This window comes from Oryzias latipes, chromosome 15 (genome assembly GCF_053564925.1).
Source record: "Oryzias latipes strain Hd-rR chromosome 15, Olatipes_Hd-rR_3.1".
In the NCBI taxonomy this organism is placed as follows: Eukaryota; Metazoa; Chordata; class Actinopteri; order Beloniformes; family Adrianichthyidae; genus Oryzias; species Oryzias latipes.
The window spans coordinates 21,657,338-21,684,059 of record NC_136251.1 but is presented as its reverse complement, the minus strand read 5'-3'; the positions used below and the strand labels follow the sequence as shown (position 1 = coordinate 21,684,059).

The 26,722-nt window shown below is 39.8% G+C and overlaps 4 protein-coding genes across 4 annotated transcripts; 2 read left to right on the top strand and 2 right to left on the bottom strand.

Annotated features, from left to right (window-relative positions):
* Positions 1 to 238: 238 nt before the first annotated feature.
* smndc1 (survival motor neuron domain containing 1) lies at positions 239 to 3,943 on the bottom strand. Its single transcript, XM_004077086.5, has 6 exons — positions 3,745 to 3,943; positions 3,309 to 3,435; positions 2,727 to 2,869; positions 2,240 to 2,401; positions 931 to 1,084; positions 239 to 838 (listed from the first exon to the last, which is right to left on the bottom strand). The coding sequence occupies exons 2-6, from the start codon at positions 3,426 to 3,428 to the stop codon at positions 701 to 703; spliced, it is 717 nt and encodes a 238-aa protein (XP_004077134.1). The 5' UTR covers positions 3,429 to 3,435; positions 3,745 to 3,943; the 3' UTR covers positions 239 to 700.
* Positions 3,944 to 4,831: 888 nt separating this feature from the next.
* On the top strand, positions 4,832 to 6,213 carry LOC101170540 (alpha-2A adrenergic receptor-like). Its single transcript, XM_004077340.4, has one exon. The coding sequence runs from the start codon at positions 4,964 to 4,966 to the stop codon at positions 6,137 to 6,139; it is 1,176 nt and encodes a 391-aa protein (XP_004077388.1). The 5' UTR covers positions 4,832 to 4,963; the 3' UTR covers positions 6,140 to 6,213.
* Positions 6,214 to 16,304: 10,091 nt separating this feature from the next.
* Positions 16,305 to 19,197, top strand: bnip4 (BCL2 interacting protein 4). Its single transcript, XM_004077084.5, has 6 exons — positions 16,305 to 16,495; positions 16,754 to 16,931; positions 17,024 to 17,084; positions 17,961 to 18,067; positions 18,305 to 18,454; positions 18,740 to 19,197. Exons 1-6 carry the CDS (start codon positions 16,453 to 16,455, stop codon positions 18,780 to 18,782), a joined length of 582 nt encoding a protein of 193 aa, XP_004077132.1. The 5' UTR covers positions 16,305 to 16,452; the 3' UTR covers positions 18,783 to 19,197.
* Positions 19,198 to 19,255: 58 nt separating this feature from the next.
* Positions 19,256 to 25,503, bottom strand: LOC101170296 (protein phosphatase 2, regulatory subunit B, delta). The gene is made up of 10 exons (XM_023962985.2): positions 25,184 to 25,503; positions 24,922 to 24,996; positions 23,442 to 23,539; positions 23,182 to 23,347; positions 22,997 to 23,109; positions 22,739 to 22,916; positions 22,456 to 22,620; positions 22,183 to 22,352; positions 20,994 to 21,085; positions 19,256 to 20,903 (listed from the first exon to the last, which is right to left on the bottom strand). Exons 1-10 carry the CDS (start codon positions 25,188 to 25,190, stop codon positions 20,624 to 20,626), a joined length of 1,344 nt encoding a protein of 447 aa, XP_023818753.1. The 5' UTR covers positions 25,191 to 25,503; the 3' UTR covers positions 19,256 to 20,623.
* Positions 25,504 to 26,722: the final 1,219 nt, after the last annotated feature.

Below are 26,722 nucleotides of genomic sequence, written 5' to 3'. Positions count from 1 at the left end.
ACTACTGAAAAATCTTTAAATCTGCTTTACTTTGGAACTTTATTTAAAAGAAAAAAACATACCTTTACCCTTGTAAAATTACAACTTTTTGATCCTAAATTTATAATTTTATTTATGTTGAATTTTTTATCATAATTAAACTTTTATGGTTAATCTAACACTCTGTCGTATTTGAGTCTTTACTGCCACCTACAGGACAAACACAACAACATCAGAGCAGAAAATGGGAGATGGCGAATTTTTAAAAACCAAAAACAAATCCTTTATTTCACTGTTATGTATATACATATGTTTAAATGCATCTGGAGCACTTTCAAATCAACACCATAATCTAAATTCAGATTTCTAAACTTTTGGACTAGACAAACGTACACCTCAAATCTAGACATGTATGGCTTTACGGGTCTCAGGGGCGGAGCCTTTTGCTGTAGTCGAACAACAAAAATCTACAGCCTCTTAATGACAGCCTGTTTTTACCACAGCGGACTGCAATCCAGTGCCGGAAAACCTCCCTCCTACTGATTGTTGTTGGACTTACACAATACAATAAGGAAAGAAAAATTCCACAATTATTCAAACACTGGTGTGCAAGCAACTCCTTTGAAAGCTTTCTTTACTTGAGAGTTTAATATCACGTATAAACACAATGGAAAGCACGGATTCAGCTCATATTATAGCAAATTATGTACAGAATGTGAAATCACTGGGGCATTAAATGCCTGACGTTGTACTTTGACGTGTCATTGTACTGGGTCATCGGTTTGTCTGCTATACCACAAGTTCCCACTCCCACCTTTCCGTTTACGCTTTCCGGGGAAGCAAATATGCTTCTTTTGACCTGTAAGACACGAAAAGGCACGATGAGTGATTAAAATTGAAAGCATTTCATGGCTTCAGGCCTGTTTAAATGCACCAATGCATCAATTCTACCTGTCCTTTTTTGTTCTTCGAGTATGCTTTGTTGTTGAACTGTTGCCATTTGGATTTTTGCTCTTCCCTCTCCTGCTCCAACTCCTTCATCCTTTGGACCTTTTTCTGGGCTTTTTTCTTTTTATATTCCCGTTGCTCTGCTATCATCTCTTTCCTAGAAATACGCACAAACGAAGAAACAGCTGGTCAAAACTGTGCAAACACAATACAACATTTTTCAGCAGATCACACAGACAAAAAGAAATAGAGATATTCACTGATTGGGACTTCCAGAAGCAATAATGCTTTCATAAACGTCTATAACTGACAGCAAGTGTCTTGTGTTTTATCTGAACTCAAACAAAAACCTACAAAAGCATTTCAACAGAAAAAATATCTAGTTTTTGTTTCTATTAATGAGAATGGCTCACTCTGTAAGAGACTGCCTACAAAGTACAAACTCTTGAAGACACGGTGGTTATAAAAATATATAAATTCACTCACATCGAACTCAAAAATGGTAACATTGATATAAGCTATTCATTCATAATCATATTTATGCTAAAACAAAGATTGGAGCAGAAAGACATTTTTATTAAAGATTTTTTATAGAGATGTGAATCACAAATGATCAAAAATGTTTAATAGCTTTGACGATAATGAAGATAGTCACTAAATGTTCTCACTGGATTAATTATTACCTATTTTACTAGTCAATAGTTAAGTGCTTTTTGTAGTTGATAGTTGCACTTTTTTTGCTCGCTTGTTCATGGAAGTGCACTGTTTAAATGTTACACAGAGCACTTGGAATCAGCCGATACTCAAAATCAAATGCCAAAAAAAAAACACCTGATCATTACATCCCTAGATCTAACTGTAAACTGATTAAAACATGCTGAGAAAACAAAGGACTAGAGAGAGGCATATTTCAAAAAGAAAAAATGTAATCTTTCCCCATTTCTGCCTATAGGTGATTCGTTTTTATATGAAATCATAACATAAAAACCTGAAAACATTCAAATGTTTTGGATTCTTGCCATTATGGTATTGACGCTAAAGATGCAGGCATCTATAATGGCTGTCTGACGTGGGGTGGTGGGCTCTAATGTGGTTTGCATACACAGTGGATTCATGTCTGTTATTATATAAAGAAAATACAAATTTTCTATGAACATCCGTAATGATTTTGTTGTATTTATCAACCACGTCTTAAAGTTTAGTCTATGAAAATATTATCCCCCATCAATAGCCCTCTGTGGTTGCATACTAGCGACACATGCAAAAGCTTGTGATTGGCAACTGGCGAGTGTTAATTTGGGTCTCCTCTTACTTGGACTTTGCCTTTGCACCTCCATCGTCAATAGAGAGCATTCCCTCCTCCAAGGCCTTGATGTTCTGCAGAGGAACCACTTCAGCGTTTCCATATCCGATGAAGTTTATGGCTGCAGTTCCGTTCTCTCGGTCTATCTCCTCAATTTCCGCTTCATACACCCTGCAAAAAAATCCCGTCTGTAAGCAGGTGAGTAGGAACCAAAAACTCAGGATTACTATTCTCAAAACTATTAAATCCAAACAGTTTTACAAGAGGATAAGTGATACTTTAGTTCAAAACAGGTCTATCATGTGGAAGTCCATCACCTAATATTCCTAATACTTAATACCCTTAAGTGTCAACCATCATCACTGTATATAAAAAAAACAATCAACTCTTTGAACTACGTTTCCACTGAAAAGCAAAAAAAAGATAAGGAATATCCTAGATATTTCTTAAAGGCATGCATTGCTATAAAAATAATTAAGGAGGAGGTGACACTCACTGTCCATCATTACCCCACAAAGCCATACATCGATCTCCCACTTTCCAGGTATGCTTTTTGGGAGGTTTTTCTGTACTGGTGGTAGTTGAGGTTCCATCAGTGGGCTGTGAGCTCAGCAGATCTTTTGTAAGTTCAATAACCTCCTGAAAAAGAAAAAGAGAGATTTTCATAGATGAGTACTTTATGAAAAGACACTTGTAACATTTTCAGACTTTTTTTAAAGGGTTGCAGACTATGCATATTTATAGGGTAAAAGATGTAAACCTAAAACTAATAATAATACAAAACAAACAAATGAATCAATAATTGAAAATGGTCCATTTGCAACAAGTACATCATTTGATACTATTCATATTTTTAACTTCCTTTCAAAGCCTGTTTAAATGTCTAACTTTCAGTCAATGAAATTAAACGTATTAATCAATATTACGTAAAAGATTACTTTGATCAAGTATAATAAATTTATATTTAAAGGAATAAATGAACACAATACATCTTCCTTGGCTTTCAAAATTAGCCTCGCATTTTGTTTTACTATGGATAACAAGATAAATTTAAGGAGAAAAAACAGCAATCACAAACCCGTAAGTCCTTCTGAAGCTTTTGAAGGTCTTCATTTTCAGTGTCGGTAGACAAAGCAAATTCGACTTGCTGGAGCTGAGCTTTGTAGCTGTTCAACTGTTTCACCAGGTCCTCAGACATCTGAGCGCTAACAAAACAAACAGCATCGTGCAGCATAAACTAGCCACTTAGCATTTGTTCGACGTTTCGGCTAAATTTACAATACGAAACACAAATTAAGAGAAAACAGGAGGGTGTATATAATATTCCACTAGCGCAGTGTTTCTATGGTCCCCCCAAAAACAGAAATACAATGTGTATCATGTGTCAACAACGTCAACCATAGCACGTCGCTAAGTGGGTTATCAAGGTCTCTTGGCCTAGTCGTGAGGCTACAATTACCATTACAAGCAAAATGCTAGCGTAATGACAAAAATGCAACTGGAAACAAACTTACTTTGGTAAGGGAGTTATCTGTAGACAAACGCGCTGATAATTAAGCTATTTATTGTTTGCTAACTACCTTAAATAATTATTATGATAAAGATAAGTTCTTCTTTCAGCGGCACAAAACTGACCGGAAACAAGCGGAAAATTTCTTCGCGAGATTTCCTTGCTTCAGACCGAGCCTTAAGAGACTCAATACTGCCCCCTGTCGGCCAGGAAGGGCACTTTCACTCTGCGCCCTAAATGGGTTTTTGCATTGTAAATATTTTAAAACAAGCAACTTTCTTGCGCAGACTGAAGTAGTAGGATATTACTACGTTTTTCACATTACTTAATAAAAGTCACGTGATTTGTTTGAAAGCCTTAAAATTATTATTTCAAAATAAAAATAGTGAATCTGTTTAAATGGTAACAGTTTGTTTTTTAGTTGTTTTTTTTCACCATCCATAACCATTATATTTTTTAATCATAAAAGTTTACAAAGGCGAGGATTTCTAAAACCAACCTCTGAAATTCAGCATAAAAATAAACGACAATCTCACAAGTGTTGTATGATGATCCTCATTTCCCCTTCCATGAATTCATAAAACAATCTTTTCACAAATCTTGCTTTCAAGGGATAAGAAGAAATAATATTGCAAAGGCAGAGTGCGGATGTACCGCTATAATCTTAAAACAATGAGATATTAAGTTTATAAATCATAAAAAAGAATAAATGTCATAATCCGCCAATGGCTGTAGCGTCAGAGCAATACAAAGCGTCCTTTAAATCTACACCAGATAAACTCCGCCCATCCTATTTCTCACTGAAGTAGAGGGAGCATCAAAGATTTCCAGCTTCAGAGGAGGATAATATGAGAGACATTCCTTCTCTTTTGCAGAAGAAAAGAAGACCAACCAGAGCCAACCTGCAACTGATGGAGTTTTTTTTGCGATGAAATATATTTAAAGATTTAAAATAAATTATTATTTGAGGTAGGTGAATCGGGATTTATTTGTCCAAATGAGTGTTTCAACTTTCCGAATGCATTTTTTTTTCAGTTGATTTTTTTTTCACTCTTAGGTAGAAGAATGAGAGATTTGTGCAGGAAGCTCTTCCATAGGAAAAAACTCAATTCTCCAACATTGCCATCTTGAATGGATTTAACAAAGAGTCAGCTGCAAAGCGCCCTCTTTGATCCCTTTGACAAGGAAATCTTCAGATATTCTCGACGCCCCAGCGTGTCTTGATGGGTTGTCTCAACCTCACTGGTGGAAATGAGACTTTTCTTGGGAAGCACCCTTTCAGCGTGCAGATCTCAGTGTCGCTCACATTTTTGGTTTGTATGCTCATCCTGCTAACAGTGTTTGGCAATGTGATGGTGGTCATTGCGGTTATCACATGCCGAGCTCTGAAGGCGCCACAGAACTTGTTTTTAGTGTCTCTGGCATGCGCAGACATTCTGGTTGCCACCTTAGTTATGCCATTCTCCTTAGCCAATGAATTGATGGGCTATTGGTACTTTGGTAAAGTGTGGTGTGAAATCCACTCTGCTCTTGATGTGCTCTTCTGTACGTCATCAATCATCCACCTGTGTGCAATAAGCCTGGACAGGTACTGGTCTGTCACTAAGGCCATTAAGTATAATTTAAAAAGGACTCAACGAATGATTAAATGCACTATTGGTTTGGTTTGGGTCATTGCAGCCATTATTTCATTCCCTCCACTTATAACTATGAAGAAGAACAGGGGAGAAGCAAACAGCCCTGTTTGCAAAATAAATGAGGAGAAATGGTACATTTTGTTCTCCAGCATTGCATCTTTCTTTGCACCCTGTGTCATTATGATTATGGTGTATGTAAAGATTTACCAGATTGTCATTAGGAGAACCAGAGCTCCACCAGGAGAGAAGCAAGTAAAGAATGGCAACTCCCCACAAACAAAAGACAGAAATGTGGATGATTTAAACGACGTGAAAAGTCAGGGGATTAATGGACTTGACATGGATGAGGAACCATCCTCATCAGATGGGAACGAAACCTGCCTACGCTCTCTGAGCAGAAAAATCGATGTGAGGAAGACCGACGTGACTGAAGCGAAGCCAGGAGAAGCCTCTCCAAAAGCAGAGGCACTGTCTCCCTTGAGAGTGAGCAGGTGGAAAGGGAGGCAGTACAGAGAAAGACGCTTCACCTTTGTTCTGGCTGTGGTCATGGGAGTGTTTGTTCTCTGCTGGTTCCCCTTTTTCTTCACATACACACTTACAGCTGTGTGTGACATCTGCTGCGTCCCAGAGACACTGTTCAAAATGTTCTTTTGGTTTGGTTACTGCAATAGCTCATTAAATCCTGTCATTTACACAATATTTAATGATGATTTCAGGAAGTCTTTTAAAAGAATTCTTTGTAAAAAAGACTTAAGTTTTTAGATAATATTCTTTATACCATTTAATGCTATATTTGGCTAATGTTCCTTTAAAACTATAGTTTGTTTTTACTTTTTCATGGCTAAAATGATGGTATTGTGAAAGCTTGCAATGTTAGATTTTAATATTTTAATGTCACGTTATGTTCATTTTTTCTATTTGTATTATCTGCAAGGTGAAGATTTTATTTTGCAGTTCAACAGTCTTTATGACAAAGGAGTCTTACATCAATAAAATCGATGTGAACATTTTGATAATGAAAGACAAAAGAGCCTCATATTGCAAAGAAATGCCATGCTAGTTCCCCTATGCTGGCTCTAACACACATTTTATACCGTTTTGAAAGGAGAATAATTCTTGTGTTGATTGTGCAATATGCTAAATTAACAGATAACCGCCCCTTATGTCACTTATTTGTAAATTAGCACGGATGTCAGTGTGATAATGTGCCCAATAATCTGCTTTCACTCCAAGCCTAGGACAGAAAATTCAATTTTGCAAAATAACAATTTCCTAATTGCTGTTGGATATTATAAAAAAAGACTGGATACAATTAGAAATGTCTTTTGCTTTTGCTCAAAGCAACATCAATAAAGGTACTTATCTTGAGTCACTTAACCTATTCATAACAAAACATTACTACCAAATCAAGTCATTTTACAAGTTTTTTTGGTTTTAAATGTAGAAATGTAATCTGGTTTGTTCAGCATTTGTGTCATTTGAAAACCAATAATTTTATTTTTTAATTTTTCTTGAGCTGTACTTCAAGTATTGCTGGTTTGATACTTAATGATACTTATTAAATTATTAAATTATTCATCCATCCATCCATCCATCCATCCATCCATCCATCCATCCATCCATCCATCCAACCATCCATCCATCCTAATTAAAAATACATAAAACATCAAATAAAAACACAACTCTGAAAAAAGTGGTCATCTCAAATGCAAACTTCTAATTTTTAATGAAGTGTCTAGAGGGAGTACTGGATGAAAAATAGACTTTTGGCTATCTCTAGTACAGCGATGCTTTTTAATATGCAATGTCCCTGTCAAATAAACGAATAAATAAAAAGGATTTACCATTATCACATAGTTAACAAGATCCACAGGCAGCAATATTTACCACACAAAAAAGATGATACCATCTTATAACAAAGACAAGAACAAAACAATTACATGAAAAGAAAATGATGCCTGGGAGGCAGGTTTGCACACTAACATTGAACAATGTTTATCATGAATTATTGCCACTCATTGCAGAAGGTCATTAAATCTTCCCCTAGAGTCAAACAGATGTCGGACCATGATGGAAATATGAGTGGCTTGCTGCAAATTGCAGTGTGAGGTTGATGTCCACAACCTTATCAGTCCTACGATCCTCAACCGGTGTGCAGGTTGCTTCATATTTATCAGTCTTCTCCATTCCAGCACACATTTCACACCACTAACACCTTATTTCCTTCCCTTTTTGATTCATTTTATATGCTTTAATTTTCTAAACCATGCAATAAATGTGTGATTATGAGTTCATACATGTACCCAACAATGATTCCCATAACTCTGGATTGGAATTTTGAAATTTCTGTGGTTTAAGTGTTTCTCAGGGTCTTAAAATTAGGCATTACTGACCACAAATGGAAAAACAGTCAGTCAGAGTATTCCCACAGAATTATTCATGAGCCATGAATCTGTTTCTCCTGCTTGGACTTGGGCATATTTGTGACATGAAAGTTATGATTTCAGCTCTGATTTTTTTTTTATTGTGCTAATGGGGTGCAGTCAGAAATGTAAATTAGACAATATCATGGGAAATTCCATCCATCCATCTTTAAAGGCAAATATCTTTACCTGACTTCACGCATAGGTGTGTTTAGGAAAATTTCACTTGAGTGATTGCTTTCCAAACACACCCTTTGATTAAAAAGGGCAGTGTAGCTGCTGTTTGAGCAGCTTTACAAATGAACGACACTTTCAAATGCATCTGCACCCAACAATTAGATTCAACAGCAATATTAAAACATTTAAGCAAAACAAAAAATGATGAAAACATAACATATAGATTTAATAATAATATAAACAAGCATTGCAGATTTCTAGTTATATACATTTTGCACAAAATGTGAGGAAGTTTTTTTTGAGTAATGATTCTTGCAATAAATGTAACACTGATAAGTATATCTAAGTCTCTGTTTGAGTGGAGGTTATGGTCAGTCATTAACCATAAATGCTAAATTTCACCAGTTGATCTTGTCATATTCCTCTTTTCTGTCTGAGATGCTCCCTTAGAGGTCACTACAAAAAATTATGCACTTTCATCTAACCTTCATTTATCGTTTTCACACCCTCATATCATCATTTGGAACAGCCATAAGTTTCTTTTTTATAACCTTTCTAATACATGTCCTTAACAACTTCAATGTACTGTACTTCTCTGCCATCCAGACTTCCTCTGCTCCTTTCTCTGTATGATGTCATAGACTTTAGTTCTACAAAGATACAATGCAGCTCCTTCTCATCATATTCATCCTTCAGCATCTCTCTCTCTCTCTTCATTCATCTTTCCATTCAGACCATAATAAAACAGATTGAAACTTCCCCCAAACTGTAAGCCTTTCTCTCCTTTCATCTGTTCTGCTGAACACACAGGGAATCCACCTTCCTCCTTTCCATCATATTGGACCACCCTCTAGTTTGCTTGTCAGAATCCCTACACTCAAAATTCATCCACTCTTGCGTTTTGTCTTGGCCTACAAAAACATTTTCATCCTATCCATCTACCAACAGAAGTCCAATTTTCACCTGCACCTTATAGGTCAACATCACTGGTGAAAGTTTATGTTAACCTGGACTAATCCAATATAGACGTTAGTGATTTAAATGTTGGATTCGGCTTAAATTTGTGACCCTTCCTAACACAAACCCTTGCATATATCCAGACTTGATACCGGCACTCACAAGCCTGGCGGCGGTTTCATTAATAGCTAATCTAGACCCACATTCCTGATGTTTGCAAATACAGTGCCAGGTTTCTCCTGAAAATACATAAATTATGCTCTTGATGCTCTTCTTAAAAGCTGCTCCTGGTGGGATTTCTTTTTTTTTTTACAGCTTTCACTGTCATGGTCCCGTGGGGATTCGAAAGGACCCAGGCGCTGGAACCCGGAAGAAACTCGGAAACGAGGTGTAAGTATAAGAAAGATTTAATTTCTCTGAAGGAGAGTCTGTGACCAAGTCTTTGTTGCTGCGTGGCGGCTGACTGGAGGGTGGAGGCAGACGGAGCTCGAGACTGAGGCTTGCTGGATCCGAAGGGAAGACGTAGAGGGGAACTGGAGAACTGTAGCCCGAGGAGCACACTCGTGAGGATGATTCCGTGGTAAGAACAACGGACTGGCGTTGACGTCAGGTCCTGGATCTCCTGAAGTAGGCGGTTTAATGAGGTGATGATTGGAACCAGCTGGTCGCGTCCAGAGCCGAGCAGGAGAGGGAGGGGGGAAGGTGACTGACAGAGGCGCCATGACAGTACCCCCCCCTCAACGACCGCCTCCAGGCGGTCCAGGACGACGGTCCGGATGGGCGCGGAAAAAGTCGTCGATGAGGGAACGGTCCAGGATGAGGGAGCGGGAGATCCAGGAGCGCTCCTCTGGACCGTAACCCTCCCAGTCCACGAGAAACTGAAAACCCCGACCCCGGCGCCGGACGTCCAACACCCGGCTGGCGGTGAAGGCCGGCGCGCCGTCAATGATACGGGCGGGCGGAGGGGAAGCGGACGGCGGGCACAACGGGCTTTCGTGGACAGGCTTGATTTGAGAAATATGGAATGCGGGATGTACCTTCAAAGCAGCAGGTAGGCGCAGCCGGACGCAGGAGGGGTTGATGATGTGGTCGATCTCGTAAGGGCCGATGTATCTGGGTGCCAGCTTACGAGAGGACGCCTGAACAGGAATATTGCGGGATGACAGCCATACCCTCTGCCCCGGTAGATAGACGGGTCCCACCACCCTGCGACGATTAGCGATCTGGCAGTTGCTCTCCTTGGTGCGGAGGAGAGCCGCCCTGGCCTGCCGCCAAATGTCCTGACACCGTTGAAGATGGAGCTGGACCGAGGGCACTGCCAGATCGAGTTCCTGAGAGGGAAACAGAGGGGGTGAGAACCCTAAGGAGGCTTCAAAGGGGGACATGCCAGTAGCGGTAGAGGAGTGAGTGTTGTGAGCATACTCCACCCAGATGAGGTATTTGGACCAGTCTGCTTCATTTTGCGCCACCAAGCATCGAAGAGCTGCTTCCAACTCTTGGTTTGCCCTCTCAGCTTGCCCGTTGGACTGCGGATGGTAACCAGAACTAAGACTGACCGTGGCCCCGAGGGCGGAGCAGAACGACCTCCAAACTTGAGACGTGAATTGGGGTCCGCGGTCGGACACGATATCACTAGGAATTCCATGGTAACGAAACACATGATGGACCAGGATATCTGCAGTTTCGGAGGCAGAGGGGAGTTGTGCTAGTGGAATGAAATGGACAGCCTTGGAAAAGCGATCAATGACCGTTAGAATTACAGTGTGCCCTTGGGACGGAGGCAGACCGGTAACAAAATCTAGTGCAATGTGTGACCAAGGGCGACTAGGTGTGGGCAGAGGCAACAGATGTCCGGAGGGGGGTGAATTAGAGTTCTTAGAGCGAGCACAAACTGAGCAAGCTGCCACGTACTCACGGACGTCTTTCTCCAAGGAAGGCCAGAAAAACCGTCGACGTAGCAGGTTGGTGGTTCTACGAACCCCCCCATGACAGGCAATCTTAGAGGCGTGCCCCCACGTCAACACCTCAGATCTCAGAGAGTCGGGTACATACAAAGTTCCAGGAGGACAGGTAGCATGATCAGGTATCTCACCTTGGGCTTGTTGGACTTTGTTCTCGATCTCCCAGGTGAGATTACCTATAAAACAGGAGGTGGGGATGATAGTGGATTCAGAGGTAGGTTCCGTAACTGAGTATTTTCTGGATAAGGCGTCTGGCTTGATGTTACGACTGCCGGGTCGATAAGTGATGTTGAAATTGAATCGATCGAAGAACAGACACCAGCGGGCTTGACGGGAGTTTAGGCGTTTTGCACTGCGTAAGTATGCGAGGTTCTTATGATCAGTCCAAACAATAAAGGGTTGTTCTGCCCCCTCCAGCCAGTGACGCCACTCTTCCAGAGCCAGTTTAATTGCCAGAAGCTCTCGGTTGCCCACGTCATAATTCCGCTCGGCTGGGCTCAGTTTACGAGAAAAATAAGCGCATGGTTTTAATTTGTTGGAGGTTCCTTCGCGCTGAGATAGCACGGCTCCCACACCGGAATCGGAGGCGTCTACTTCAACAATGAATTGTTTCTTGCCATCAGGTTGTATCAGAATGGGTGCCGTGACAAAAAGTCCTTTGAGTCTTTTAAAAGCCATGTCGGCAGCAGGGGTCCAAACAAAGGGCTTATTAACAGAAGTGAGCTGAGTGAGTGGAGCCGCGATGCTGCTGTAATTTCGGATGAACCTTCTGTAGAAATTTGCGAAGCCCAGAAATTGCTGTAACTTTTTGCGGGTTTGTGGGACCTCCCATTGAGTGACGGCGTCTATCTTTGCCGGATCGGGCCGAATGTTACCGACTTCAATAATATACCCCAAAAAGGGGATAGAAGAAGTATGGAATTCGCATTTTTCCGCTTTTACAAATAGTTGGTTCTCCAGTAGTCTTTCCAGAACCAAGCGAACGTGATGCTCATGCTGGGTTTGACTGGACGAATAAATTAAGATATCGTCCAGATAAACGAAAACAAACCTATTTAGGAAATCACGAAGTACGTCATTCACGAGCCGTTGGAAAACAGCAGGGGCGTTCGTGAGGCCGAATGGCATGACCTGGTATTCATAGTGACCCCAAGGGGTGTTGAAAGCGGTTTTCCATTCATCACCCTCACGGACGCGGACCAGATGGTAGGCATTACGGAGATCAAGTTTGGAAAATATTTTAGCCTCCTGGACAGAATCAAAAACAGAATTAATGAGTGGAAGTGAATACTTGTCCTTAACAGTAATCTGATTTAACTCACGGTAGTCGATGCAGGGTCTCAGGGTTTTGTCCTTTTTCTGCACGAAGAAAAATCCTGCACCGACTGGAGATGTAGAGGGACGGATGTGGTGGAGGGAAAGGGCTTCCTGAATGTAGTTTTCCATGGCCTCCTTTTCAGGACCGGAAAGATTGAACAGTCTTCCCTTAGGGAGTGGGGCGCCGTTGAGCAGTTCTATGGCACAGTCATATGGTCTATGGGGTGGTAGTGTACTGGCTTTGGATTTACAAAAAACAGTTCTGAGGTCGTGATAGCAGGAAGGAACGTTGGACAGGTCGATATTCATTTCGGACTCCGAGGTGATGGAAACAGAGGAGGGAATGGCGGAATGAAGACAGTTTGCCATGCAATAAGTACTCCAGTTGGTGATGCGAGGAACGGCCCAATCGATGCGTGGATTATGAGTTTGGAGCCAGGAGAAACCCAGGATGATGGGGGTCTGAGGGCATTGTGTGATAAAAAACTGGTGGTATTCTCGATGGTTGCCGGAGGTGAGAATGAGGACCGGTTTGGTACGAGACGTGATGCGAAAAAGTTGTTTACCACCTAATCCGGCAGCGTTAATAGGGGACTCGAGAGGTTCGAAAGGCAACGAGAGGTGGTTAACGAGCTGTGAGTCGATAAGACTATGTTCAGCGCCAGAATCGATGAGAGCACTAAATTCACTGACTTGACCCTGATGAGTAATTTTGACAGGTACATACAAAAACCTGATTTCTTTGACGTGAACGTTTTCGACCCCCCGCGGCCTGTCATCTAACGAGGGGGCCAGTCCGTTCTGTCATGGTCCCGTGGGGATTCGAAAGGACCCAGGCGCTGGAACCCGGAAGAAACTCGGAAACGAGGTGTAAGTATAAGAAAGATTTAATTTCTCTGAAGGAGAGTCTGTGACCAAGTCTTTGTTGCTGCGTGGCGGCTGACTGGAGGGTGGAGGCAGACGGAGCTCGAGACTGAGGCTTGCTGGATCCGAAGGGAAGACGTAGAGGGGAACTGGAGAACTGTAGCCCGAGGAGCACACTCGTGAGGATGATTCCGTGGTAAGAACAACGGACTGGCGTTGACGTCAGGTCCTGGATCTCCTGAAGTAGGCGGTTTAATGAGGTGATGATTGGAACCAGCTGGTCGCGTCCAGAGCCGAGCAGGAGAGGGAGGGGGGAAGGTGACTGACAGAGGCGCCATGACATTCACACAATATTTCTGTAGTTTAATGCTCACCTTCCACAAATCAATGTTTGTTCTATATGGCCATAAATCATTATGAGTGGGCAGGTGAACATGGGGTGTATAAACCACAGACCATAGACAAACGCCCAGAGCAGAGCAGCAGATAGTCAAGAAAATTATACACAAATTCTTGTTGTTTAAACATGGATGATTTTTTTTTAAAGCCAAGCGCACGATGCATACTTTTTAAAATACTTTTTCCATCCTGAATATTTTAAAGGTGCAAGACAATTAATTCTGAAGGATTTGAGGAGCCTGAGGATCAGATTAAATTCACCCCATGATACCTATTATCTTACCTGCTGTCTGGGCAAAACATAGAATATTAAATATGTCAAAAGTGTTTGAATAGTTTTGTTACAAAACTAAACTGTGACATCTGTGATACCAATAAATAACACAGAAGGCGCAGATATCTTTCTAATAGTAAAATATGTCACACAATGTATTCTCAGATCATAAAGGATGTGTTTCCTTTCAGGCCAATTGTCAGATCAGTATTTTAAAAACTTACTTGTTTTTGGTCTCAAAGTCTCTACTGGGATCTTCTTAAGTCATGTTTTCCCTCTAATTTAAAAAGATTAAATTGCATAAATGTAAACTAAAAGGTTATCTAATGGAAACTGTGAATTAAATCAGAGTCTGGGACTTTTGGGAATTCATTGAATTGTTGTGATGAAATCACAACTTCTGTCTTTAAAAAAATCCCCAAAAAGAAAAAAATGGAGGTTGCCATTGGCACCATTGTAGTTTTCTGATCTAAATCTTAGAAACCAATCAGCCTAGCTTTTGTCCACTTCTTTCATCTTTTATCTTTCACACAACCTGAGAAAAAGTTGAAAGAAAGACAAGGCCATAGTGCTTAGATTTTATTTAAAATATTCATTGATGCATTGCTATTTTAACACTTTATTTAACTTTTTAACTTATTAACAATTGACAGTGCTAAGGATCTGGCCTTCACCCAACAATATAGCTGGGTTGACTCCAACAGCCTCGTGAACCCAAAAGGGAGTTCTAAGAATGGACGGCTGGATGGACGCTGCTAAACCATGACTTCTGTCTTTTAGCTTTTTTTTTTCCGGACGACTTTACAGCAGTCTGTTGAAATGGTTTTGCAATTTGATGCATTGTTAAACATTTGTAATTTAACATATTTTTTACTTTAAAAAGATTGTCTATTTAGGTTTTGTTTTTTAAAATTGAAAACTTAGCAATTGTAAGTAAAATAAATGTTTTTATTGTGTGCATTGCAGTCAGCCACCTTTACTCTCTTACTCCATCCATTCATCCATTTTCTTAACCCACTTCACTCCTTCCATGGTCCTGGGGCTGCCAGAGCCTAACCTGGCTGCCATTGGGCCAAGTCAGGGTACACCCTGGAGAAATCCTCAGCCTATCGCAGAGCAACACAATCACACACCTAAACACACTCACAGTTACACCTTAGGAGAATTTGGAGTAACCATTCGACAGATGAAGCCCGTCTTTGGATTGTGAAAAGAGGCTGGAAAGACTCTGGAGAACACCCACCATTTGAACTGGGACCCTTTCACTGTGAGGCAAGAGCGCTAACCACTGTGCCACTATGCAGCCCTCCTACTCCAAAAGAAGAAAAAAATCCAGTCAAACTTAACTTCCTTCGGATTAGCCTTACTCTCAATTAGTAAATAGAGTCCACCCATCTGTTTTTTAATCTCTTTATAAACACAGCTGCTCTGCAAAGGCTCTAGTGGATTGTAAGAGAACTTTGGTAAACAAACAGCATCATGAAGCCTGTGGAGGACACTAGATCAGGAATAAAAGAGGTGAACAAGTTTAAAGCAGGATCAGTATAGGAGAGGCCTCAGAGATCTGGAGTTCAAGTGGGAAAACCTGTCAAACAAAGTAGCCGTTAATTGTTAACTAAGCAAATATTTGTATCTTTGAGTGGCTGAAAATCAATTTCTTAAAAGAGAGCTACAATATAGCCTTATTTTCAGTTTTGTATTCTTAACTAAAACTCTAATGATAGTTTTTTTGGGGAAAAAATCAGATTAGAAGAAAATTATTTTTATTGTGTGGATTGAAATACTACCGGCATGTTAGGCAGAACACTAACACTGAACATCCCCCTGAACTCACACTCTAAAACATGGTGGTGGAAGAATCATATTTAGAAAGGTTGCTCTTTAGCAGGGGCAGGGGGGCGAACCTAAATATGCAGAGAATCCATTCAGAGCTACAATGAAGCAGATGAGATCTAAGATTCTTTCTGTTAGAAGCTCATGTGTTCATGGGAAAAGACGTTGACATGGTTGAATCCCCAAAAAGTGATTAAACTGTATTTCTGGGATTATTTTAGGCCTCTGATCAAAGCTAATTTTCATGAAATAATAATAATAAATAAATAGCCAGTAATCGCAAGCTTTTTCTTTTCTTTTTTTTTTTTTTTGCTCATGTAATCATTTGTCTTTCTACTTTCACCTAAATAAAAATAATATGAAAAAAAAATCACATAATTGTATCACATCCTGTGTGATAAAAGTGCTGATTCATGTCATTTTAGTAATGTAAACTTTTGATTTTTTTTATTGAATCAATCTATCACGGCATGTCTGTCAATGACATCAATGTCAAATAGGTAAAAATAAAGGTAGACAAAAACACGTATGAAAACAAATATAACTTTTGAAAAAATTAATAAAAAATAAGGGGAAAAATAAATAAAAATAAGGGATGTTAGTAATATAAACAGTATCGCGTTTAAAGCTCACGAGAATAAACGGTAACATCCATGTTTAAGCGTACAAGCGAGCATGCGCGCTGATGTCAGAAGTGCGTTCTCAGCATGCAAGGCGCATGCGCGCCCTTCATGTGGAGCCAATCGTCTTTAAGATAAACACAGCGTTGCGTCATTGTTGTTTCAGCACTCTAAACTCCAGCTGTTTACAGACATTTCACCTTCATTCGAGCCTCCACAGCCGTGAAAGAACCAAGACTACAACGCAAAAATGTCGATCCAGAAGGATGCTTCCTCTGACGAGAGTTTGCAAGGTAACGTGTTCATAAATCTGTCATGTAAACATCCATTAATGTTAACGAGTGAGACGAGGTTAATCCAAATTTTAGTACCTCTAATGAATCGAAGTGATTAGTTAGCATCTTCCACCACTGTTGAAGCCAAACTAAAGGCTTGTGTTTTGTTCCACTAGACGCTTGAGCTCGATTAGCCCCCGTATGGTATGCTAACAATAACAATGACAACATAGCAGCATGGATCCTGACTGCAGCCTGCCTATGTTTTCATCTGAGGTTCCTGGGTTGAGCTGCATTTCAGCGGGAATGGGTCTCAGGGGACATGTCACCGAGGAGGCCAGGAGGAGCAGATCTCCACGTCCAGCCAAGAGGGCGACGCGGTGGAGCGAATGTTGCTGGAAGCACAACACGAGTCCGGCAGAAGCAGCTCAAGAGGAAGCTCCCACTGCAACAGGTTGAAAAGAGGAAGAATGTGTTTCCACCATTTGTTGCGAAATGTTATTTGTGTGGACAAAGTTTAAAACTTGTATTATTTTTTTTAAACAGCCCTCTCAGATCACAGACCCCTCTTCTGGTGTGGAGAGGCTCGGAGGGGAACAGCTCACAGGTGAACACAACAAACATTTTGACTCATTAAATGCCTAGAAAGGCCACTATTTTAAACTACGAAAAGGTAATTTTTTTGACAAACAGGATAACATATTACAAATTGATCATCGTTTATTTAAATGAAAACCATCCCTATTTCTTTACATGCTAATAGTTTTTAATAGATGATGCGTTTCTGGTTTTATGTTAATTTGATTTAGGTTATTCTGTTTTATTATTTGCATTTAGGTCTTGATATGTCAGATAACTGGGCAAAATATTGTTTATAAGTCTAACCATCTACAAGTTGTTGACTTTCCGATACATTCCTTCAGGGGTCGCCACAGTGATTCAGCATTCTCTGATAGTGGTTAATTATTTAGAATAAGCATAAAACAAATATTCTTACCTCCTGCTGAACATTGTCTAGCTGCCGTTTAGAGAGAAAATTTTGAGTTGTGTTTATTTGTACAGATTTTTTTTTTGGGTGCCTTTTTTGCATTTTAAATGCTAAGAAGTTCTTATTTAACACTGGGTGTATTTTATTTTGAAAGGAATTTGTATTTGTTCCTGTCAAAAGTAAAATAAATTGAATTTATAATATGTAGAAAAATGCAAGACTTTTATTATCAAATTATTATGAATATTTTAATGGTCTGAAAAACATTAATTTTTATAAGCGGCAAAGTGGAACTTTGTGGCCTTTGGATTAATAAGAAACTAGTTCAATTGGCTCTTTTAGTGTTAAAGGTTGAAGAACCCGGCTTTAAACTATATATGTTCAGTTTGAAAAAATTTGTTGTAAAAAGGGATTTGCTGCCGAATGGTTTCAGGAAATGCGATGGTCACTTGTTGTGTTTTGGCAACACTTGCTTATCTGTTCTTGTGTTTTTAGTCAGATGAAGACTTCCAGGAGAGGAAGCGGGAGGTGGAGAACCTGATGAAGAAAAATGCTGACTGGATCTGGGACTGGTCCAGCCGACCGGAAAACAGCCCTCCCAAGTAAAGCCGATCATTTAATTATTATTTTAATACGCTGCCGTCATTTATTTTGAAGCCCAAGTATTCAAAAAGTAGTTTATTTGTAACAATATTCCTGGTAAGTGCATTTGCTTAACTGCATCATTTTGATTTTCAGGTTTTGGATCTTTGTGGGCTTAGAGTGGCAGGCTGACATTAAAAGTCTGATCTATTTTTAATGAATTGAAAACGCTGAAATATTCATGGGTTCCTCTACAGGGAGTTCCTGCTGAAGCGCCCCAAGCGTGCGTCTTCTCTCAGCATAAGGAACAGCAGCGTCATGAAGAAGGGAGGAATCCTGTCCGCTGACTTTCTCAAGCTTTTCCTTCCTTCGTTAATCATTTCTCACATACTTGCTGTTGGCTTAGGGTAAGCAGCTTTGTTTAATATCTAACTTTTTTTAATATATGACCACATAAAGTTGAAACATGTACCTGTACTTTCACACTAAAAGCTTTTATTTTTCAGATTACTTTGCATATTAATCTGCATATTTTTTAATTGCTATTATTGCAGTTAGACTCAGTAATTTTAGGATTCTTTAGGGAGATTAACAACTTTTTGTACTTTCTTTGAGTATCAAGTGGTGTATTTTATTATTAACTTTATAAACTGTAGGTTTTGATTTTGATTCATTTTTCCTACTTCTTCCAGGATTTACATTGGGAAGCGCCTTACTTCCCACCACACCTACTAAAAATGGGGGATGAATGGTTGCACACCTTACTTCAAACAGCTCGGCATGCCTTAAAAATGAGACACCCTGCAGCGGAAGAGGAAAAGTGGCCTCAGGTTGTGGAGAGCTGTGACATTTTCTCAGCCGTTTTGCAGCCTAAACCTCTGAGCGCAGCAGCGACCGATCCGCTGCACCATCTGTCCTATAGAGGACAGTTCTGCTGCTTTTTGCTCCTGTAATCTGCATGCAAAGGAACTGACTGGTACTCAACTCATGTATTTTATTTTTTTCAAATTAATCTTTGAGATCACGTGCTGTGAAATTTAATTTTTTTGATCAACAAATATATAAGGGAACTGTGTGAATTTTTTTTCTTTTATGCATCGAAGGAATCAACAGCAGCACTTGTAGATGAATAAACGGTTAGATAGTGAAATGTGGTTCGTTTTGTTTGTCCCATCAAGAGTTTAACTGAGGAAAACCAACCATGCAGATCAACACAATTAAAATTTTTATTGAACTTTGGTCAAAATAATAAGTGAATACATTGCCACCATGTTAGGAATCAATGGACAAAGACAATGCATCGTGTGTTTTAATGTCATATGTTCTGCGTAGTCCACCTTCATTTCTGCATTTCAAACTGGAGAGCCACATTTTGCAGTTATGCGGATCAATTTGGATGGCATCCCTATTAATGAATAAGGGCACATGTATGAGGCCTGTCTTGTGTTTCCTACTTATTACAGGGTTCTGAGGCACTCCATCACAGAAACTGTGCAATCTTCCTCCTTTGTGTTTCCATAGACAGCCACATGTAGCAGCAGCGTATGAGGACATAACTCTAGAAAATAGGATTTATAAATAATGCACATGAGGTTTGTAAAAACGTTTGGGGATGTTAAAAGTCGTAGCTGTCACTGATAGAAGTAGGTATTAAGGCTGCAGATTCCCCTTTGTCCTGGACCCATTAACGTTCCATTCCTTAGAACTGAAGCTTAACCTCTCCACAGAAACACATAATGAGCCGTTTCCAAAACCCATGGCCCCCCAAATACTATTTCCATTGACGTTTTCTTGGAGATCTGCTCAATAGACAGTGGTGTGACTGGACATTTTCCACCTCTCTACAACATAAAAAACATGCAAAGCAATAAACATGTTTTAATACATACTTCTAAATTTAAAAACACATCTGTAGTTTTAGTTTCTTTTTATTATGTGGATGACAAGGTGTATTTAAGTAGATACAGTCAGTGAAGTTATATCACCTGTATTAACTGGGGTAAAAAAAGACGGGAGGGATGAGGAGAAACAAGTCCACTTTCCAAATTCACGACCCCATTCCGCTCGTAGTTTGGCCTAAAACTATAGGGCCAACGCGGGAGTGTTGACGGCTGGCGTTAGCGGCCGTTATTCCGTGCTTGAGGACCCCGAGATCTTTGAAAGATGGATTCAACCTTGACAAGACGCCGTTATAAAGAGTTCAGATGTTAAATGGTGAAATGAAGGCTTAAAATGTCAACCAAAAAGAATCAGCAACGCTCAAGAGTTGGACCTCTGCCGAGTGCCTTTCCGTCGATTAGACCGGAATTGGGCTTTCTGGGATGGGGGGGGAGGGAGGGGAGGCATGTTGATGGCCCTGGTTGCCCACAGGCGAAAATCAACCTAAGCTCGAAATAAAACAGCCTATGAAAACCTCCTGTGGCCAAAAAGAAAAAAAAAAAAAAAGTAGACACGTGCTTTCGAAATCTTCACCAGGAGGACAACAAGGCCGTTTTCTTCTTATACAGATAGACAAGTAGTAGGCTTAACTACACAGGTACGGTAAAAGCCCTATCCTCTGGAGCCCCACCAATCTTCTAGTTGATTTTGTCCTGGAAAATGTACAAGTTGTTGGTGGCTGCCACAGCTATCACATTATCTTTGGGGTGCCAGGCAGTGTGGAGGATCTTCTTATTGAAGTCCAGGCTGTCCACGCTGATCTCGTCCTTCTTCCTCTTGCCACCGGTGGACACTTTCCGTGGTTTGAGGGTGGCCCTGGGTTTGCTGCTCTCCCGGGACGCCTCCAGTGTTATGTCCCGCCGGGTGTTGCGGTCGAACATTCGGAAGAAGTTGTTGTAGGAGCCGGTCATGATGGCACTGACGGAAAGAGTTTGGTTTTTTAAAAAAAAAAAAAGGCGAGGGCGGGTTTTCCCCGGACTGTTTCTCTGCGACAGTGAGGAGGCTTACCTGTCGCTGCCATTCCAGCAGCATTCAAACTTATCAAAGATGCAGTCATTTTCATACAAGGAGCAGAGTTTACTGCGAAGGTATTCATGAACCTGGAATAAAACACAACTAAATATAAACACTGAAAAGAGAGAAAAAAAAGGCTCATTCAGCTCATACAATAGGCCTGCACAATATACCGCAAATTTATCGTTATCGCAATATCCAGCTCTGCAATATGCATATCGCAAAAGACGGCGAATATCGCAATAAATCGCAAACCCAAAATGTGTTAAAACAATCTTCTAGCAGCTTGAAGCATTTAACACATCAAATAAATCCCTTTATGCTTCTACCAATCAGATGGACGCCTTCCCATTGTTGACCAATCAGATGGAGGCCTATTATGTTAACCCTGGTCCTGAAGAGCCTCAACCCTGCCTGTTTTCCAGCTCTCCTTAACCAGCTTGCTGTTGATTGGCTGACTCAAGTGATTTCACATCCTGATTGACTGAACACACCTGACTTTGGTTATCATTATCGAGCAGTCTAGGGAGAACTGGAAAACAGACAGGGTTGAGGCTCTTGAGGACCAGGGTTAGCCACCCTGACGTTTGTCCCCCATGTCGATGAGGGTCATTTGGAGTATAATTTTTAAACTGTTGCAATGAAATGGGAATTATGTTTTTGTTTATTTTTCTATTTGTTTATTTACCGCAAATTTATCGTTATCGCAATATTGATCACTACTATCGCATATCGCAAGTTTTCCTCATATCGTGCAGCCCTATCATACAAGATCATCTTTCTGCCCGTTTGGGGTTTTTAACCTCAGTAAAAGGTTCATAGGCAGCAGAGCTAAACACCTTTAAGGCAAACTATTTTTTTTTTTTTTAGTAGTCACAAGGAGTTTGCAGCACAAAGCCCTTTATATCTGAATTTTCCCCAATGACTTCTACATATAAGAAAATTCTTACAAAAAGGTCTAAACACATAGAAATATTAAGAAAAAGCAATGAAATACGATTACAAATTTGACGTTTTATTTAGCACTACTGTCACATCATATTGGCAAGTTTGGTGAGTCCAGCAGAAATGACAAATCATTGGGATCAAAAAGAGAATTCCCTGTCAAATCTTCCATTTTTGACCATTAGGATCTAATTCCAGACGAGATTATCCAAGCATAGGAAGTCATGGCGGTGTGTACCTGATACGTCTCCACTGGCCTGTTCTCCATGTTCAGGTCCCAAACCTTGACGGAGAGGTAGTCACGTGTCATCATGTAGCGTCCGCTGTGACTGAACTTCACGTCTGAGATGGAGGAGATGATCTCAGAGAAAAAGGATCGGCTGCTTGGATCCTCAGGTTCCTCAAAGACTGAAATGCAAAAAAAAAACCCAGAAACAACCGTTAAAAAACAAAAAAACAAAGGTTTTGATTTTTTTTTTAAATTTACAGATAAAATCCAACAGATATTTACACTTGGAGTGTCTATCGCAGAGTGCTGCCTCTCGCATGTCACACAGGCGGATGGTGCCTTTGCTACTACTGTACACAAATACATTGCATTGGTGTGGATGGCACTCGGCAGCTGTGATTACTTCTGTCAGCTCTTCCATGTTGGCAGGCTTGATGTCTACAATATCTGAGAACAAGCCGTTAAGGAACTGATGGTCTCAGGATTGTGGAACAGAATCACACACAAAAAAAACAAAAAACCATCAAATGAAAACTTTCTAGAGATATTTAAAAGAAAAGGATACTAAAACTTCTGTCTGTGATTTCCAAGTGCCATAGATTTATTCTTAGGTCATCTGCGGAGAGGTAAGTTTCGTGATCGCTATTTACAGAAATGGAATTAATGTGATAGGTGTGCGCGTTTGCAAAGATCCTCCGTGGGCTTGCTTCTACCATGAGATCCATTGGCATCAGCACAGGTACCTGAGACACAAAACCTGACAAGTTAACAACAAAGTACTTCCAAAATGAATGAAACGATGAAATGGTGGGATTTTACGTACCCGTAAAGAGGTGATTCTAAAAGGATCTCGGACTCGCCCATCTTCATCTTTCAGGTTGTAACCCTCCGCCCGTTTATCTCTTTCACTAATTTTCCACAATTTGATAGTTTTATCTGAGAGAGAAAAAAAACAGGTCAGAAAGCCTCAAAATACACAGAAATTATGGAGAAAAAAAACCCTCCTACCATTTGTTGAAAGTAGAAAGTGAGCAGCATTTTGTTGGGGTAGCCATCTTATTTTATTAATTTTTTCCTCAATTTCTAAACTTTTCAAATAGTCAAATTCTGGCTCGTGACTCTGAAAAGTGCTATAGACGTTGTACTCCCCACGCAAGTGTGGACGATTCTTAGACTGAAAGAGGAAGAAAGAGTGGGGAAAATGAAATGACGACGTAGACTTGTGCGAACAATGATCGTAAGCGTGGTGTTTTGTGAAGAAACCCTACCTCCTGTTCATGCTGAAAAATCACTACTCTCCCGCCTTTGTCTCCAGTTGCAAGTAATTCTCCAGAATAGTTGAACTCAACGGTTGAGATGATGTCCGCTGAAAAACAGACACGAGTTACAGCAAATCTGACTAAAATATCTGTTTTTTTAGCTGTTATCTTTTAGTTTTTAGTAGAAAATAATGTAGAAAATATGAGTCAAACTGGACTAACTACAACTGGTAAAATGCATTAATACCAATCTATTTACAATAAAGTTTTAGCACCAAATAATACGTAATTCCTACATTTGTGAGTATACTCATGCAAATACAAATCATGTGATGTAAGCATTTTTTGCTAAAACGTTTAATGCAGAAAACATAAGTAATTAGAAATAGCTTAGATCTGTTATGGTTTAGTTTCATCTCACAAAACAACTGTAGATATTAGCTTAAATCATTTAGGTTTGAGCTCAGTTTGAAAAGCGTCCAACTGCTGCTTTGCTTTGACAAAAATAAAAGCCTTTAAGAACAAAATGTAACTCTGCATTTGTGAGACTGGAAATACAACTTGACGCTTCACATCAGTGGAATGAAAATTATGTAACATCTTCAACAGAAGAACGTTGATATTTGCTTGTATTTATGCACAACAAAACACAAAAACAGATGGAAATTCATTATGAATTGCTTGGACGCACTTTAACCCTAACTGTGACCCTAAAATATGTGCGAATTGACAGTTTCCCCACCTGAAAGCAAAAAGACTTTCTTTGCTTTTAAAAAACGCTTAAAAGTAACATTTAAAACGTGCAAAAATAATTTAATTAGCATTAATCGTAGGCATAAAAAAAAGGTACATGGGCGTGTGACTGAAATGCTATATTTCTGTAAATATACATCTAATTTTTAGTGAAGAGGAGCATAATTTTGACCCTAACACCTGGATAGTTTTTTATTTATTTAGTGAACATGAAAGAACATAGCTTAACATTTTGTAAATTTAAATAAATACATAAAATACTTTAGTAATTTCAGCCGGAAGGGACAGATGAATAACAATAAATAAAAGGTAAAATAAAATATCTTGTATATTTTTAGTTTTGAACAACATTTTCCAAACTTTATATATTTAAATAAAACGTCGACAACACAACCTCGATACGCACACGTTCGACAAACAAACCATGTTGCCTCCACAATTTATAGACGCAGTACATTGACGTCATGGGCACGGTCGCTCCCCTTTAATAGTTTAGCAAGCACCTAGCATTCAGCTTGTTAGCAACACACGGCGATTAAAAGGGCGTTTTCCCAGGTGGCTCGCAAACAGACATTTATCGACACCAGCTGCCCCGCTCGTACAACATGTGCGTCCATCCCTCAAAAAGTCACACACGGCGCATCACACGTGAAGACCCACACAGCCCCATCATCCTGCTAGCTTGACCACCGTTATGGGGGTTAGCATAACCGCCTAGCTAGCGTAAGCTACTTACCTTCCGCAACATCTTCATCTATCGCTCCTTTTACTTGAGAGAAACACCACTGGAAATCATTTCCTCCTGCAACTCCTGCGAAAGAACACAGCGGTAGTTAGCAGCTGTAAAACGCCGCGTTTGGCGGTGAAGATGGCCCGACAGTGACACAGTTTGACAACTTAGCGCTGCCGCTGCGCTGGTGGTGAGCTAACTCTCAGATTCAGGCCATCACACCAACCAAGAGAGCCGGATTCTTCTGCTCCCTTCAAAAGTAGCTTACCCGCCATTGCTTCATTTAGCAGCTCTTGTTGTACGAAACTTCCAAGACCTGATCGACCAATGCGGCTTGCTCAGAGAAAACAGATAACATCCACAATCAGTGTGCAGACTCGGCTCCAGATCTGTCAAGACCACGGAAATTATCCGTGATTTTTTTTTCTTCCAAAATGGCGCACGGTACATGGAGAAATGACGTCATGCACACATGCCACATCCTGGCTGCATCCATCCTCTCCCGTGCATCACCTCACAACATCTGCATTTAGCCTTTTTTTTCCCTTTCAGTGCTGCGCTTTATTACACGGATACACACACTAATGTGCGCAAATAATATCTTTAAGTTCAGATCCACGTTTTTTTTTCCAGGTTTATGAATAAAATTTAGATCATTTATATCACTTTCAATCAGTTTTTACTTATTGTAACAGTTTAAGTTTTAATAAATGGAAAACAAATCTGCATTTACAGAAAGTCTTTCTCAATTGGTCATAGGCAAGATTAACCTGACTATATATAAATAAGTTTGGTAACATAAAAGTTTAAGGAAAAATAAAATAAAATATTGACAAAAATACATTAAAAAACTTTTGATCTTTCAAAGAAACTATCGTGTCATTTTTTTACAAGATGTTTTATTTTGCATGACAACTTTGAGGACTACCGCGTTGATTGGACGATCCATCAGTGACATCTAGTGGCAAAAAAGGTGAAAAGCCAATTGACATTACCTGTAAGGACCACAAATGCTGCATTTTGTGGAACTGAACCAATGCAAGTGCCCTGTCTGTCTCAGTTTGATATGGATTTCTTTCTCTCATAATTCAAAGTGATGTGAAGTTTCCATAGTTTAAGCATAAACAAGCCATTTGCTTAAAAGGGCTACTGGAGGCTTTAACAGCTTGCCACTCAGATGTCTTCTTAAAATTAAATGCATAGCCTTTCTTATTGCATGTTTTGCACTTTGTATGAAATACTGAATTATAATAGACGTATATAGTTATGAGTAAATGGAACAAAATAAAAAAAACAACTGAACATATGAATTAAAGATATGTATTTGTTAAAATTGAAATTTTATAGAAAGGGAAAGAACAAAAAAAGGTAAATGGCGTAAATTTATGTAGTGCTCTCTTTATTACCTTCTTAGAAGGCCCAAAGTGTTTGACAGTCACAGTCCCTTTCACCCATTCACACACACTCACACACTGATGGCGGCTTCGCTGCTGAAATCTGGTGCCATCCTAATACCTCCTCGAACAATGTGAGGTTCTGTGCCTTGCTCAAGAGCACTTTGATACAATGGGAACCCGATTTCTTTTAATAAGAGGTTGACCACTCTATCTCTGCACCACGGCCGCCTCGACTTTTCAAAATGTGAACAAATCTGTTTGCCCTTATAATTAATAAGTGAATATAATAAAGTTGAACACACTCATACAATAGTTCACTATTTGATTAGAAATGTATTCAATAAAACTATAGGAATTTCTTTTTAGTAAAGCTAACCTTTAATTTTATAGAACACTTCTTGAAAGGCTTT